Genomic DNA, 14,344 nt, shown 5'->3' on the forward strand with positions numbered 1-14,344 from the left:
TGTACATTTGTAGAAAAAGTAGTAAAAGCTTGTTACATACATTCATTTTCAAACAGATGAAATTGCATTCCTAGAAGACCCACAGCTTTGCAAAAAGTGTAAGTAGCCGAACTTTTCTTCTTTGGACATAGCTTTAGAATCTACAAGAAGGAAATTGTGTAAGTAATAAAAATATAAAAACACAGGCACCAACATACCTATTATGTTTACAATGCTATTTACTCACAAAACTATTAACATTATATTATAAGTTTAAACAATGTGCGTCATACACAACCACAAGAAAAAAAGTCATAAAAATAAATTAGTACCTTACTATGTATTAAGTGTCCTGTAAAAAACATTATTGCCATATTGGTGAAAATGTTGCCAACATCACAGGTTTCACCATATTAATTAAGCAATGCATTGTACTGTAGCCATTGGTAAGAGAAAGAGTGTAAGTGGAATATGGTGTCTAAAAGATGCGCTCTTTAACCAAGTTATGTAAATATAGCTGAAGCACAAGCATTGACAACTTATGAAATATATTGTTACAACTGATCTATTAGAGCATTTATTCTTCATGTAACATGCTATTTGGGGTGCCGAGAAGCCTTTAGGTCTTATGCCTTGGCAGGCACCAATAGGGGCATTGTAACTACATGCCCTTACCACTTTTAAATGGCACCTCTCAAACTGGAAAAACATTTGTTTTACATCATGGATCTATGGTATCACTGAGCATGAGCATCATTTTGGTTATTTATATTCATGACCTCTTTCTTTAAGTCACTATCCAGAAAGTAATTCCTAAAGTGGAAGAATGGGATTTGTAGATCCACTGGCATAACTGGAGTTCTATCTAAGAGCTTAATTCCCACTTCATTACAAACCCCTGATACAATGCAGTGTCACAAACACCTATCTTGAGATACCTGAATATCTCCACTTGGGGGAGCTGCTTATCCCTGTAACTGAAGAGCAAGAGCCACTCTGTTCTGGAAGAGGATCATTACCTGTGATTTGGAGGTGCTGATTCTCATCCTAGCCTCCTCATACTCAGATGAAAATAGCTCCAGTGAATACTACACACCCCAGTGGGATGAAGCTGATAATACAACATTATCTTCATCAGCGATTAAGTTCTTAGTGCCCAAATTATATACTCTCCAATTCTTGCCTGTACCTTGAGCCTTGATAGCCAGTCCTTAAAAATCCAAACCAGCACTGGAAACCATACAATTCCTTGGCAGAAACCAGTGCATATATTGAACTTAAAACCAAGTATGCAAGCAGAATTTTCCCTGTGCAAAGTGACTGAATGTCACACAGCAGTGGCTCCAGAACCCCATACTCTTTAAAAGATGTTGTAAGAGCCAATCTTCAAAAGTTAATGCTTAAAATTAAATTCATATAGAAGAATTGCTATTAGAATATGGTATAGTCTTTTACCCCATGTAAGTTAAAGAGAGATAGAACTTTCTTGCTATATCTACAATACAGTGTGTTAACTGAGTCAGTTGTTGTTTAGAATAGGTCCCAGTGCTAGCAGGGACTGAAAGACACATTTACAGTATGAAAAATATAACTGGAGAGTCCCTGTTTGCTGGAGGACTCATATTGCCCCACTGAACTGTCTGAAAATGCCATATAGAATTGTGATTTAGACTCACCTCTAACAAGGTCTGGTCTGTATACGATATCAGTCAGGTGACAGGCAAGAGTGAGACTAATGCAGGTATACGTATATTGTACAAGATACTCCCAATATAGAGAAACCATCTTAAATAAAGGAAAGAAATCCAAAACTCTTGGGCTCACACTGTTCTCACCTCCAGTGGGAGGCTTATTTTTAAGTTTTAGGCAAAAGGGTCAAACATAAGTTTATTACTAAGTGAAGAACTGCTGTGTCTTAATTGCCAGACTGGATGTTTTTTTAATTGTTACATATTGCATTGCTTTTTTTATACAACTTGTTAGCTGGTATAACATACTGTACAACTATAGCCTTGCCTTATACATGTTTCCTTTTAAATACTTCTTTTGATTTTCTCAAATGAATCTGAGAAAATAAACATGAAATATAATATCATGGTACTGGAAAAAAAAACAAACATTTGAATGAATTTGAGCCCAGTAGAATTTAAAAGAAAAATAAAACTAGAAAGGAAGATGACTCTAGATTTTTAAAAATGTTACTATTGTATAACTGTGGGATAAAATATTGACAGAAAAATATATCACCTACCACCAACAAGTCATTAAACAGGAACACTTCTCGTTGATGAGCCGCCTGTTTCTGGGCCTTGTTAATGTCTGAAACCTCGAAAAGACGACTGCAGCAAACTAATCTCCGGTGAGGAACTGACAGCACCTGAAAGAGCAAATACAGAGAAAGAGAATAATTTGAATATAATCACTATTTTGATTATATCTTTATTTCTTATGATATTTCATTTTCTACTCATAGTCTATCAGATATTTTCTCATTAGTAAGTACTGTAAATGTGTTATTTTGATAATGAATATAGCAATCTGAATTCGTAGCATATAATCACAAGTTCAAATTGTCAAACAAAATAAGTAAATGCAGTGTATTAAATATTAGATCATGATACAGAAAAGCAATGCATGAAATTAATGTAAGTCACCATTACCAATAAAAAAAACTAATTTATTAGCAGACTTGCTAAGCAATTTCTGGCTTCAGCAATGATAATAGGAAAAAGTTGCAGACAAATATATATTTGTAAACATCCCCAAATTGGTTCATTACAAATGTGACTGGTAACAGTGTCTTCAATTTGGACTAAGTCAAATCAAACCAATACCGTTTCAGAGTTTCAAAGCAAAGATTTAGCGTAAACCTAGGTAAGATTTTAGAAATAGCGCAAACTGAAATCATTGGGATTCTCTATAGTTGCCATTTTAAGCCAGTCATTCGCCTTCAACCAATTAAGTTTAAACTTAGCCTTCTAGATGGCAAGTCAGGGACTATATGTTTGTAGGCACACAATTTGACATTTGTATATGTCAGTTTTAAAAAATCTGCTTACATTATGAATTTAAGTGATGAAAAATTTTTTCCCGTCAAACTCACAAGATTTTGCTTGCATTTCTGTGAGTTACAAAAAAAGGGTTTCTGTCTTTTAAATGGGGGATTTTGTACTCTTTCTGATGTCACAGGGTGACTTTAAAGACTTTAGAGTTTATTATCTTCAGATTTTTTAAACTGTTACTGGGCGATATGTAATGTGTTTATTTGTCTGTTTGTAATGAGAGCAATAGGATGTTTTTTCATGTTTGTTTACCTGGTTACATATTAAATAATATAAAAAAAAACAGTATTAAATTGAAGGTGTTACAAAATAACAATACTTAAAACCTGTATACAAGAAGTAAAAATAAAATATCACAGTACAGTGATCCCTCGCTATATCGCGCTTCGACTTTTGCGGCTTCACTCCATCGCGGATTTTAAATGTATGCATATCTAAATATATATCCCGGATGTTTCACTGGTTCGCAGATTTCTGCAGACAATGGGTCTTTTAATTTAACGGTACATTCTTCCTCAGTTTGTTTGCCCAGTTGATTTCATACAAGGGACGCTATTGGCGGATGGCTGAGAAGCTACCCAATCAGAGCACATATTACGTATTAAATAAAACTCCTTAATGATATACGATATGCTTCCCGTGCGGTGATTCACACGCTTAAAAGCTCTAGCAGCACATATTGATTTTTGATTGTTTGCTTTTCTCTGTCTCTCTCACTCTCTCTGACATTCTCTGCTCCTGATGGAGGGGGTGTGAGCAGAGGGGATGTTTGCACAGAGGTTGTTTGTCTAGAGGATACGGACGCTCCTCTCAAAAATGCTGAAAGACTACCTTCACATTGCTCGCTTTTTCTTGCAGCCGCTTTATCGCGGTGCTTCGCATACTTTAAAGCCCAACAGCTCGTATTGATTTTTGATTGTTTGCTTTTCTCTCTCTCTGTCTGTCTCTCTCTCTCTGACATTCTCTGCTCCTGACGCACACTCCTTTGAAGAGGAAGATATGTTTGCATTCTTTTAATTGTGACAAAGAACTGTCATCTCTGTCTTGTCATGGAGCACAGGTTAAACTTTTGACTAAAGGGTATTCTTTCATGTCTTGAGGGCACTAATAATGTTAAAAAAAACATATTTAGAAGGTAAACAGGTTTTCTATGCTCTAACTGCGAAAATATTAGATTTATAAATAAAGAATCCTACTTCGTGGAAATTAATTTATCGCGGTAGAGTCTGGAATGGATTAACCCGATAAACGAGGGTTTACTGTATAACTGTGCAGAGAATATTTATAAACAGTGTGGGAGAGTTTATAAGGGCTTAAAATATATAAAAATAACCATACAAACATATGGTTTCTACTTCGCAGATTTTCAACGATCGAAGAGGGATTACTGTATACAACATAAATAGCACACCAAAACAAACAGACTGCAGTAGAAACGTAAGGCATTCAGCAGTATAAGCTATCAAAGTTCTTGTGCAGTCCTCAGTGTGGCTTCAATTTGTGTGGGTCCAAGCCAGCCTAACAAAACTTGTAACGCATGAAAAGCAAAATAACCAGCTGTCTACACCAGTGCTTCATTAAAGCAAATCCATTAGTTCTTCCATCTTGAGATGTTTAAAACTAAGCTGATTTTAAAAGAAAGTAGATATTTCAAAAGTGTTCCATGCCATTCCAACAAATTTCATCAAATACAAGTGTCATTCTCTTCATCTTTGTGGATAACACCCGGGGACTATCTTACAGACAGACCTCAGTATGTGCGTCTTGGGAACTGCAGGTCTGACATTGTAGTCAGCAACACAGGAGCGCCGCAGGGGACTGTACTTTCTCCGGTCCTGTTCAGCCTATATACATCAGACTTCCAATACGACTCAGAGTCCTGCCACGTGCAAAAGTTCGCTGATGACACTGCTATCGTTGGTTGCATCAGGAGTGGGCAGGAGGAGGAGTAAAGGAAGCTAATCAAAAGACTTTGTTAAATGGTGTGACTCAAACCACTTACACCTGAACACCAGCAAGGCAAAGGAACTGGTGGTGGATTTTAGGAGGCCCAGGCCCCTCATGGACCCCGTGATCATCAGAGGTGACTGTGTGCAGAGGGTATATACCTATAAATACCTGGGAGTGCAGCTGGATGACAAATTGGACTGGTCTACCAATAGTGATGCTCTGTGTAAGAAAGGTCAGAGCTGACTATACTTCCTTAGAAGTTTGGCGTCCTTTAACATCTGCAGTAAGATGCTGCAGATGTTCTACCAGACGGTTGTGGCGAGTGCCCTCTTCTACGCGGTGGTGTGCTGGGGAGGCAGCATAAAGATGAAAGACGCCTCGTGCCTGGACAAACTTGTTAAGAAGGCAAGCTCTATTGTAGGATTAACGTTGGACAGTTTAACATCTATGGCAGAGCGACGGGCACTAAGCAAACTCCTGTCAATCATGAATAATCCACTGCATTCACTTAACAGTGTCATCTCCAGACAGAGGAGTAGCTTCAGTGACTGACTTTTGTCACTGTCCTGCTCCACTGACAGACTGAGGAGATCGTTCCTCCCCCACACTAGGCGACTCTTCAATTCCACCCGGGGGAGTAAATGCTAACATTATTCAAAGTTATTGTCTGTTTTTACATGCATTTTTATTACTCTTTAATTTATTTATTTATTTTTTTGTATCAGTATACTGCTGCTGGATTATATGAATTTCCCCTTGGGATTAATAAAGTATCTATCTATCTATCTATCTATCTATCTATCTATCTATCTATCTATCTATCTATCTATCTATCTATCTATCTATCTATCTATCTATCTATCTATCTAATGTGTTGTAACGCAAATAATTGGAATTACTGTGTTAAGAACTCATTTTTAGAATCAGGTCACAGTAGGCCTCTATACAACGATGGTGGCAACTATTCACTCACTTTCTAATGGTTATTTGTACATTTTTCCTTCATTGTTTTGGCCTTGTTCTGCTCTCTAGTAACATCTTTGTTTACTTTTTTGTTTCATGTCATTTTACCTCACCTTCATTTTGTAAAACTGTATAGCATGGACAGCATTTAGATGACAGCTTGTGGCAAACAAGCAAAAATGAACAATAGAAAATACTATTGTTTGAATTTTGTTTTAAAGTAAGAAAGGAAAAAATAAACACCATTCAATTTTTTTCTGTTAATATGAAAGAAAACCTGTATTTGGGAATCAATGGCTTCTTGTTTGTGACTTCCTTGGTTCAAAGCATTTTTTTTACTTTTAATATTTTAACAGTTTGAACCCTGGACTAAGTAGAAGTGTTTTGTTCCCTTGCCTTGGGTGTACCTGTAAGTTGTGGCATTGTCTATGGGTCCAAAATACTGCAGTGCAGCTGTTTTGTGTTTACAGTTGACCATCTTCTTAGTTGCTGTGCTGTTTTCATCCAGTTAGTTGCCAATAAGATGACAGTTGTTTTGTTTCTTTTGTATCTTAGGATCATGCCCTTCTCAAAGGTACAAAGGTAGAAACCTCGCTCCGAGGATGGCTGTGGGTGCCTAGCTGATTGCAAAGGAACATGAGAGTATGTGTGTCAGTCAAATGCCTGATTGATTCCTCAGAGGGCACAGCGTGTTCACACTAGAATTAAAGGAGAATGCATGGGAAAGAAAGGGGAACATTGAGAGAACTAAAAGATGGAAAAAAGAGGGTTAAAGAAGGAGAGAGAAGCAGACAGGAAGATGGGAGGGAGAGCTAGTGCAAGAAGGAATTTGTGAATGAGAGAGCAGGTGAGAGAGGAGGCAGGCAACTGTGATGACAGCACCTCAAGGGAGCGGATGGCCAACGCTCAAGGGCTGTAGTAGAGGATTGCTCCAGATGAGCAATTCAGGGAGCTGGAATGATAAGGTGGTGTAGGCAACTCTCTGCAGAAGTCCAAGAAGGCAGCAGGAGTTGGAGAGGTTTTGGATGGTAAGCCTTGCTGCTGGAGTCATGAACAGTAAGGAACTGAGCCTGGGTCCAAATGGGGAGGCCCCACTGTTGAGCCGTGGAGCCGCAGAGACCTGGACCCACCATTTAAGGGAGATGTCTGTGCCTTTTGGTTTGGCATTTATTCCTCCTGCAAGGTCCTGTCAGGATAAGGGGAGGAGATGGCAAAATAAAGAGATTTTTAAAAGAACAGTTTCCTTGCTTATAAAATTTTAATCTTATTTTAAGGGATATTGATTAAGGGGGATTGATGTTAAACTCCATGAATGTACTTGATTTTTACAGTTAGGTTTGGATTGATTTTAATAAAAGCACAGATTCGCTTTTGCACTGACCCCTTGCTATGTGTGTTGTCCTTATTTGTCTGGCACATCCCTTGGGTACGCTATCAGCTGAAGTGGGTTCAAGTGGTTCCCTGAAAGGACCTGGTAGCATGAGGCCAACCGACACTGTCACAAGATCAGCATATACTGTAAAATATTTCTATGGAATGGTACCATTTAAAATAATGATGCGATTACCACGTTTTTCATGAGTATTAGAAAAATCATTTGATATGGCTGGTCACTGAACACAGTTAATAAAGTAAGTAGACAAGATGAAGAAAAGCCTTATCTCCTTTATACAGTAGATTTATGAGCAGAAAAAAACAGTTTAACCTCTGTATTTGTTACTTTTAGCTTTATCTGTACTATACACATTTGGCTTGCTTAGATTTCATATTCACAATTTATCCTCCTGATTAATGAGACATATTGACTTTTATAGTTAATATATTTGTTATGTCATGTCTAATCAGAAATCTTTGCCATTTGTACTTCTCTTCAGTAGCATTTGCAAGAAAGGCAAATTAGCCACAATTTTTTTGAAGATGACTTGTTAATTGCATGGCGGCTTAGATGTGCTGCTTATTAAGTACTCAAATATAGTTCAAGATCTTAAGAAGTAAGAAGCTCTTCCACTTAAGATGTATTACATGTTTATATAACTGACTAAAAGGCCATTAAGTGGAGCAACAAATTAGCATTTGATTTTTTATTTAACCATTTTAGAATAAAAATAATACCTGAAGAAAGAAAGTTGTAAGCAACTTTGACAGAGGCCGTGCAGCTATGAATACATGTATATTTTATTATCAATACTTTTCAGCTAACTAGAGCAAAGATGCAAAATATAAAATATAATTGGCAACCTTATGATTTGGTTTCTACTGCCACACAGCTATATAAATTGTATTTTCCTTTTATTTAAGTTTAAAATTTTATCATTTATTTTAAATGAGTTAACTAACACTTGCTTTTTATTTTGTGAGATTGCTGTTCCTTTTCTTGGATGAAATTACCTATTATTTTATCTGAAAGAGCAATGCCTGCATTCACATAGGTTTTAAAAGCTGTGCCGAATAACTTATGAAGGCTGTATTGGTCTCCTTGAAATAAAATTAAACAAATTAAAAAAAAAGCAAAACATAATTTAATTGGTCAATACGGTTGAGTCATAATTGCTACGTTATACTGTAAGCGTTGCTCTGTCAGTATAGCAGTTGTCTACTCTCCCCCCAGTTCAGTTGTCACAACTAACAACAAACATAGCAGCGTGGCAGTGTGTGCAGCCGAAAACATCCTACAAAACAGTGGCACTTTTACATCACAAAAGCAAAACTCTTTTAAATAACAACAGTCTTCAGTTTTTGGATCATTTTTATTTTGTGTGTTTCTTTCCTCAACTCTTCCAGAACAATAAACAGTACAACCTTGGCCATATGAAATGATAGTAAAATGGTGATGCCTGCAAATCAGATTTCATTAGAAAATGGCTCCAAATATCATCATAATGATAAAAATAAATAATAACCCTAAAAATGCAACTAAAGCTAAAAGTGTCAATTGTATTGGCATTATGTTGGAGCAGTGTATATTGTGTGCTGTAGACATTAAGAGTAAAAACCCCCACAAACCTTAAAATTCACCTACAGAGTCATCACATATTAGCCTACAACCTGTATCTGTACAAAGAAAAAGAAAGGTTGAAAATTGGCATCACTCACAGATTATGTTCAAGTTCAACTTCATATAATGCAAGACATTGCGTTTGACAAGAGCAGCAGCTTGAAGAACAAACTTGACTGAACACAAAAAAAATGCTGAACTGCCTCATGTGGAAGGCTGTGTGACAAGCAATGGTTCAGAAAATTTGCTCTTTGTCTTAGCCTCAAATTCATAAAATGCCATGTGCTGCATGAGGAAAAGTTATGATGGGACTGTAGAAAAGTGAAATGTGCATTTGAGAACAATTTCTCTCAATTATATTTTGTAGTATTATACTACTTCAGCCATTTTCTTTTTGCTTTATTCTAGTTGAAATTGCATTGATAATTTTGTTCAGCACAAATGATCCAAAATACTGTACAAACAACTTATAAAATTGTTTATACAGTACTGTATCTGGTTTTGTTTTTGCTTGTTTTTAACAGGACATACCCATAAGCACCTACTAATATTAAACAAATATATCCAAACCCACCAAATCTAAAGTTCTGTCTGACTGTGACACAATTTTAACTCCATTATAACTCTTTAGCTATACCATAAATACTAAAACTGAAACTAGTATATAAAAATAGAAATGTCTTTGTGAAATAATAACTAAAGTGAAAAACACATCATGAAAAATAACTAAATCTGAACTGAATTTCCAAGTGAAATGTAAAAACTAGTATAAAAAGGCAAAACTGTAATAACCTTAGAACATATTGTAGGTTTATTAATTCATGTTGGACAGCATGAGCACTTTTTTCTTTTAACCATCAGGAAGAATTTCAAGCCTATAGGTCATTGGTATATAATGAGAATCAACCTCTGGTAAAAAAAAAACATGTCTTCTACAGAAAAGGTGTCAGATTTCACTACGTGCATTTCATTTTTAGGTTTGGAAAATATGATCAAATTTGCTATGTACTTATTTGTACAGTCTACTCAGGTTAGAATCATTGTCTGATTTTGTTAACTCTTTGCTCTTGATTTTCCTAATCAGGTATCTGTAAGATAATGTTTTCTTCATTTTACAGTTGATGATTAATCAAAAAGCAGAATGAGATCATTAACCTACATGTGAATCAGCTGTTGATTCCCAAAAACACTGCACTTAAAGCATCCTGATTAAAATATTAAACTGCTTCTACAGCATATTTGCTAGGTTTTATTTGGACTTAATAATTTTGGTGACAGCACCATGTTAGACAGATTCATTTGTGCATTTTGCAACACATTGGACTGACAGACATGAGCCCTCAGACAAAAACTGGCCATTGGCTAAAGTTAATGATATTCATTTGATACAACAGCCAATATATCAACATTGAAGTAATCATTTTAACAGCCTACTGCTCCTATAAGTTGCTGTAAATAACTTTGAGGATCATGACTTAAAAAGTGTGAATTTAGTTAGCCTAGATATTCAGCAAAGGAAAATGACTTATGCATTGTCCAACATGTGATCATTCTACTGGCTTTACAGGGACCAATTAAAGGGGCCTTAGGGAGCAGCATGTGTTGGAGCATTCTATGTCCACAAATGTACCTGCCCCAGAAGAAGTCTTTTAATCCCAACAAAGCTTTGACCCATCTCCCCATCTCTTCATTCCATCAGAGGATACAACACCAACACATATTCTGCTGTCTGAAGACTGAAAGAATGCACCTCAGAAAAAAGATCTTATGCTGAAGGCTGCACCCATGTTGTTTCTGTAGATTCCCTCACATTATCTGCCAATGAATGTGGTTAACTTATCAAGATATGTACTATATTCTCTTTCTAATCTGTCATCCTTATAATTGTAAGAGCCAACGTAACAATAGGCTTTATGGTAATAACTCCTGTAAAAATTGAAAATTAAGGTCAAAGCTGTCTAATTTAATAATATACTAGCTTAAATTAAGACTACAAAATGTCAACAAAAGTTCAGAAGCAATGTCTCCATGACCAAACAGTTAACTTTATGAGCTGCAATGTTAAAAATCTCAATCACGAATTTAAAAGAAAGTATTCTCTCAGGTCTAAACACTAAAATTGTATTTTTACAGGAGACCCACTCATTAAACAAGGATCAGTTTCGGCTGCACAGAGACTGGACTGGCCGAGTATTGCATTCCAGCTTTACAAAGAAAACTAGCGGTGTGGGAATTCTTATACATAGAATAATCTCAACAATCTCTGTAGTATCTGATCCTGAAGGGCATTATGTGATGGGTAATTTATTTAAATGTAAAGTGATTTTGATAAATATCTATGCACCCAATGTAGATGATAGGGACTTCATTCACAACGTATTTGCATCCATTTCCAAATTGAACACTCATAAAATTATAATGGCTGCTGACTTCAATTGTGTTTTAAATCCAAACCTAGATAGGTCTACTGCCACAGGGGTGAGGACATCTAACACTGCAAAACAATTAAACAGTTTGTAACCAATCACAACTTATCAGACCATTTGCAGATATCTACACCCATACTCAAGATAATATTCTTTCTGCTCACCATTGCATCACTCTTACTCAAGAATTTACTATTTCTTTATAAATGACAATTTCTTGCCTACGAGTAAATCTTGTTAGTATGGCACTATTATCATCTCCAATCACACCCCTTTGAACATGGAGGTGAAATTACTATGCCCCACATACTCCTCTCGCTGCTGCCGTCTTAACCCACTTTCATTAGCAGACAAGAACTGTACAGAATTTACATTCAAGCAAATTGATTTTTTAGAGACAAACTTATCCTCAGGATATCTGCAGGAATACTTTGGGAAACTCTGAAGGCATTCTTAAGAGGACAGATTATTTAACACGAAAAAACTCGTAAATCCATCCCACCTTAAATCGCTTCTTAAAACCGTTCTCACCTCTTCGCCAGCGTCTTTTGTTAATCTAAATGTGCTGATAAAAGAAAAGCTGCAAGTAGCCAGCTATTCCATCCCCCCACCGAACATGCACAAACTTCTCCCAGCTCATGCCTTGATTGATTTTCTGGGAGTGAAGTGGAGTTTTAGAGTGGAAATAATAGATCGTTGTTTGGAACACACGCATTTCATGACTGTTCCGTTTCTACAGTAATCTGTGTAAACACATTGTTAAAACAGAAACGTTTTTTATATTCTAGTAGTAGATGACAAAATGTAGGCATAAACTATAATGTATGAAGCCTGAAGTATCAAAGAAATACTTTCACAGAAGGTACAAATCTAACACAACAATTGAGCTTTTATTCAAAAATATAACTGCAGAAACAAAAAGCCGCCTTAACATGCGACATTGACACTGGTTTATTATGACTGCCTCCATGGCGCAATAGAATCAGCTGCTGACTAGGAATCAAAAGGTCACGAGTTCGATCCTGCACCACTCCATTTTGAGAAGTAAACTGCTCTTAGTCTTACTATTTTAGAATAAAAACATACATTTGATTTCAGTCTGTAAACAGCCGGTGTAATTTATGATACTTAGGTTAGCTTTGGTTTTTTTATTTTTTTTTAGTCAGTTTTATTATCTCAGCCGCGTTCACAAGCCCAAACACACCCCCGCATCTGACACTGCTGTTTTCACATAGACGCGCTGTAACAGAGGTAAACTCAGCTCCCTTCTACATCGGAGCAAGAATGCACATACCATTGCTTGCATACTAAAGTGTCAGCAGGCACTTTTCGTGACATTACACACATTTTTGAGCATGCCCTCTGCACACTACTTGTGACTTTAGGCTTTAGGAAGTAAGTAAATAAATAAAGGTAAATCGTGTCATAAAATGATTTCTTCAAAATGTCATATATATTTGTCTCTTTCATTTTTTAAAATGTGTGTTGATCACCACCAGCATGTTGTAGCACACAGCATCTGGCCACCTGCATGTTCTTGCATGCACTGAATAAGAGACAAATATACAGTCTGACTGAGAGAATCAGACTGAAAAAAGCAAACATTTAGAAATGCCATACTTTTACAGCTGATTGGACGCTGTTCGTTTTCAAATAATATTGCATTTGTGCGATGATGTTTTCACATATATTGTCTCTTTCTTTCAGGTGTGTAATAGAAACCACAGCATAGAGAGAAACTAACTAGAAGGATTGAGAAAGCACTACTTTCAGTAATATCACAAGACCAAACTGGATTTATTAAAGACAGGCACTTAGCTTCCAATCTTCAACATCTGTTTAATGTAATATATTCACCCACAAAGTCTAACATGCTGGAGATGCAAAAAAAAAGCATTTGATATGGTTGAATGGAACTACCTCTTTACTACATTGGAGAAATTTGGGTTTGGCCCAAACATATGTGCATGGATCAAATTACTGTGCACCAGTTCAGAAGCTTCAGTTTGTATTAACAACATTAATTCAGACTAATTCAAACTAGAACGTGGTACTAGACAAGGATGCCCCTTGTCACCACTGCTTTTTGCAATTGCCATTGAGCCACAGGCAGTTCACTTTCGAAATGCTTATGGAATAAAGAGGATTATCAAAGAAGGACTTGAGCAGAACTTTTAACTGTTTGCAGATGATATGGTATCTGTATATATATATATATATATATATATATATATATATATATATATATATATATATATATATATATATATATATATATATATATATATATATATATATATATGTATATATATATCAGATTCACAAAATACTGTGCCTGCAGTCCTAACAGCACTAACAGAATTTCAAAAGATTTCTGGTCTCAGAATTAATCTGAATAAAAGTGTGCTCTTTCCTGTGAACTCCCTAGCACAAAATATTAGATTAGACACATTCCCTTTTATCATCATAGATCAGTTGAAATACCTAGGGATAAAGATCACAAGTAAACATAAAGATCTTTATCAACAAAATGTTGCTGTCTGCATAGAAAAACTTGAACAAGACTTGCATAGATGGTCTCACCTTCATCTCATTTTAGCCAGACGAATTAACACTGTCAAGCTGAAAATTCTTCATAAGCTTCTTTTTCAATTTCAAAGCATTCCAATATACATCAATAAATAATTTTTTAAGAAGTCTGATTCAATAATAACCTCATTTATTTGGAATTCAGAACATCCATGTATCCAAAGGGCGACCCTACAAAAACCTAAAGCAGAAGTGGCATGGCTCTGCTTGACTTTCAGTTTTATTACTGGGCAGCAAATATACAAGCTATAAAAATCTGGACATTGACACAAATAGATAAACATAAACAGGCTTAGTCCACAATAGAAATAAAATCCTGCAGTACTTCTTAATATTTGTTGCTTTGTACCCCAGTAAATACAAGTTATACAATAGTTAGT

General features: G+C 35.9%; 1 protein-coding gene across 7 annotated transcripts in view; it reads right to left on the reverse strand.

Annotated features, from left to right (window-relative positions):
* LOC120533726 (IQ motif and SEC7 domain-containing protein 3-like) overlaps positions 1–14,344 on the reverse strand; it is a 694,738-nt gene that overhangs the window by 47,812 nt on the left and 632,582 nt on the right. For all 7 annotated transcript variants that reach the window (XM_039760650.1, XM_039760644.1, XM_039760648.1 and 4 more), the window contains exons 9-10: positions 2,231–2,356; positions 41–140 (exon numbers count right to left, since the gene is read on the reverse strand). In XM_039760650.1, coding sequence (XP_039616584.1) covers positions 41–140; positions 2,231–2,356 — 226 coding nt within the window. The remainder of the gene's footprint in view (positions 1–40; positions 141–2,230; positions 2,357–14,344) is intronic.

This window comes from Polypterus senegalus, chromosome 8 (assembly GCF_016835505.1).
Source record: "Polypterus senegalus isolate Bchr_013 chromosome 8, ASM1683550v1, whole genome shotgun sequence".
Classification (NCBI taxonomy): domain Eukaryota; kingdom Metazoa; phylum Chordata; class Cladistia; order Polypteriformes; family Polypteridae; genus Polypterus; species Polypterus senegalus.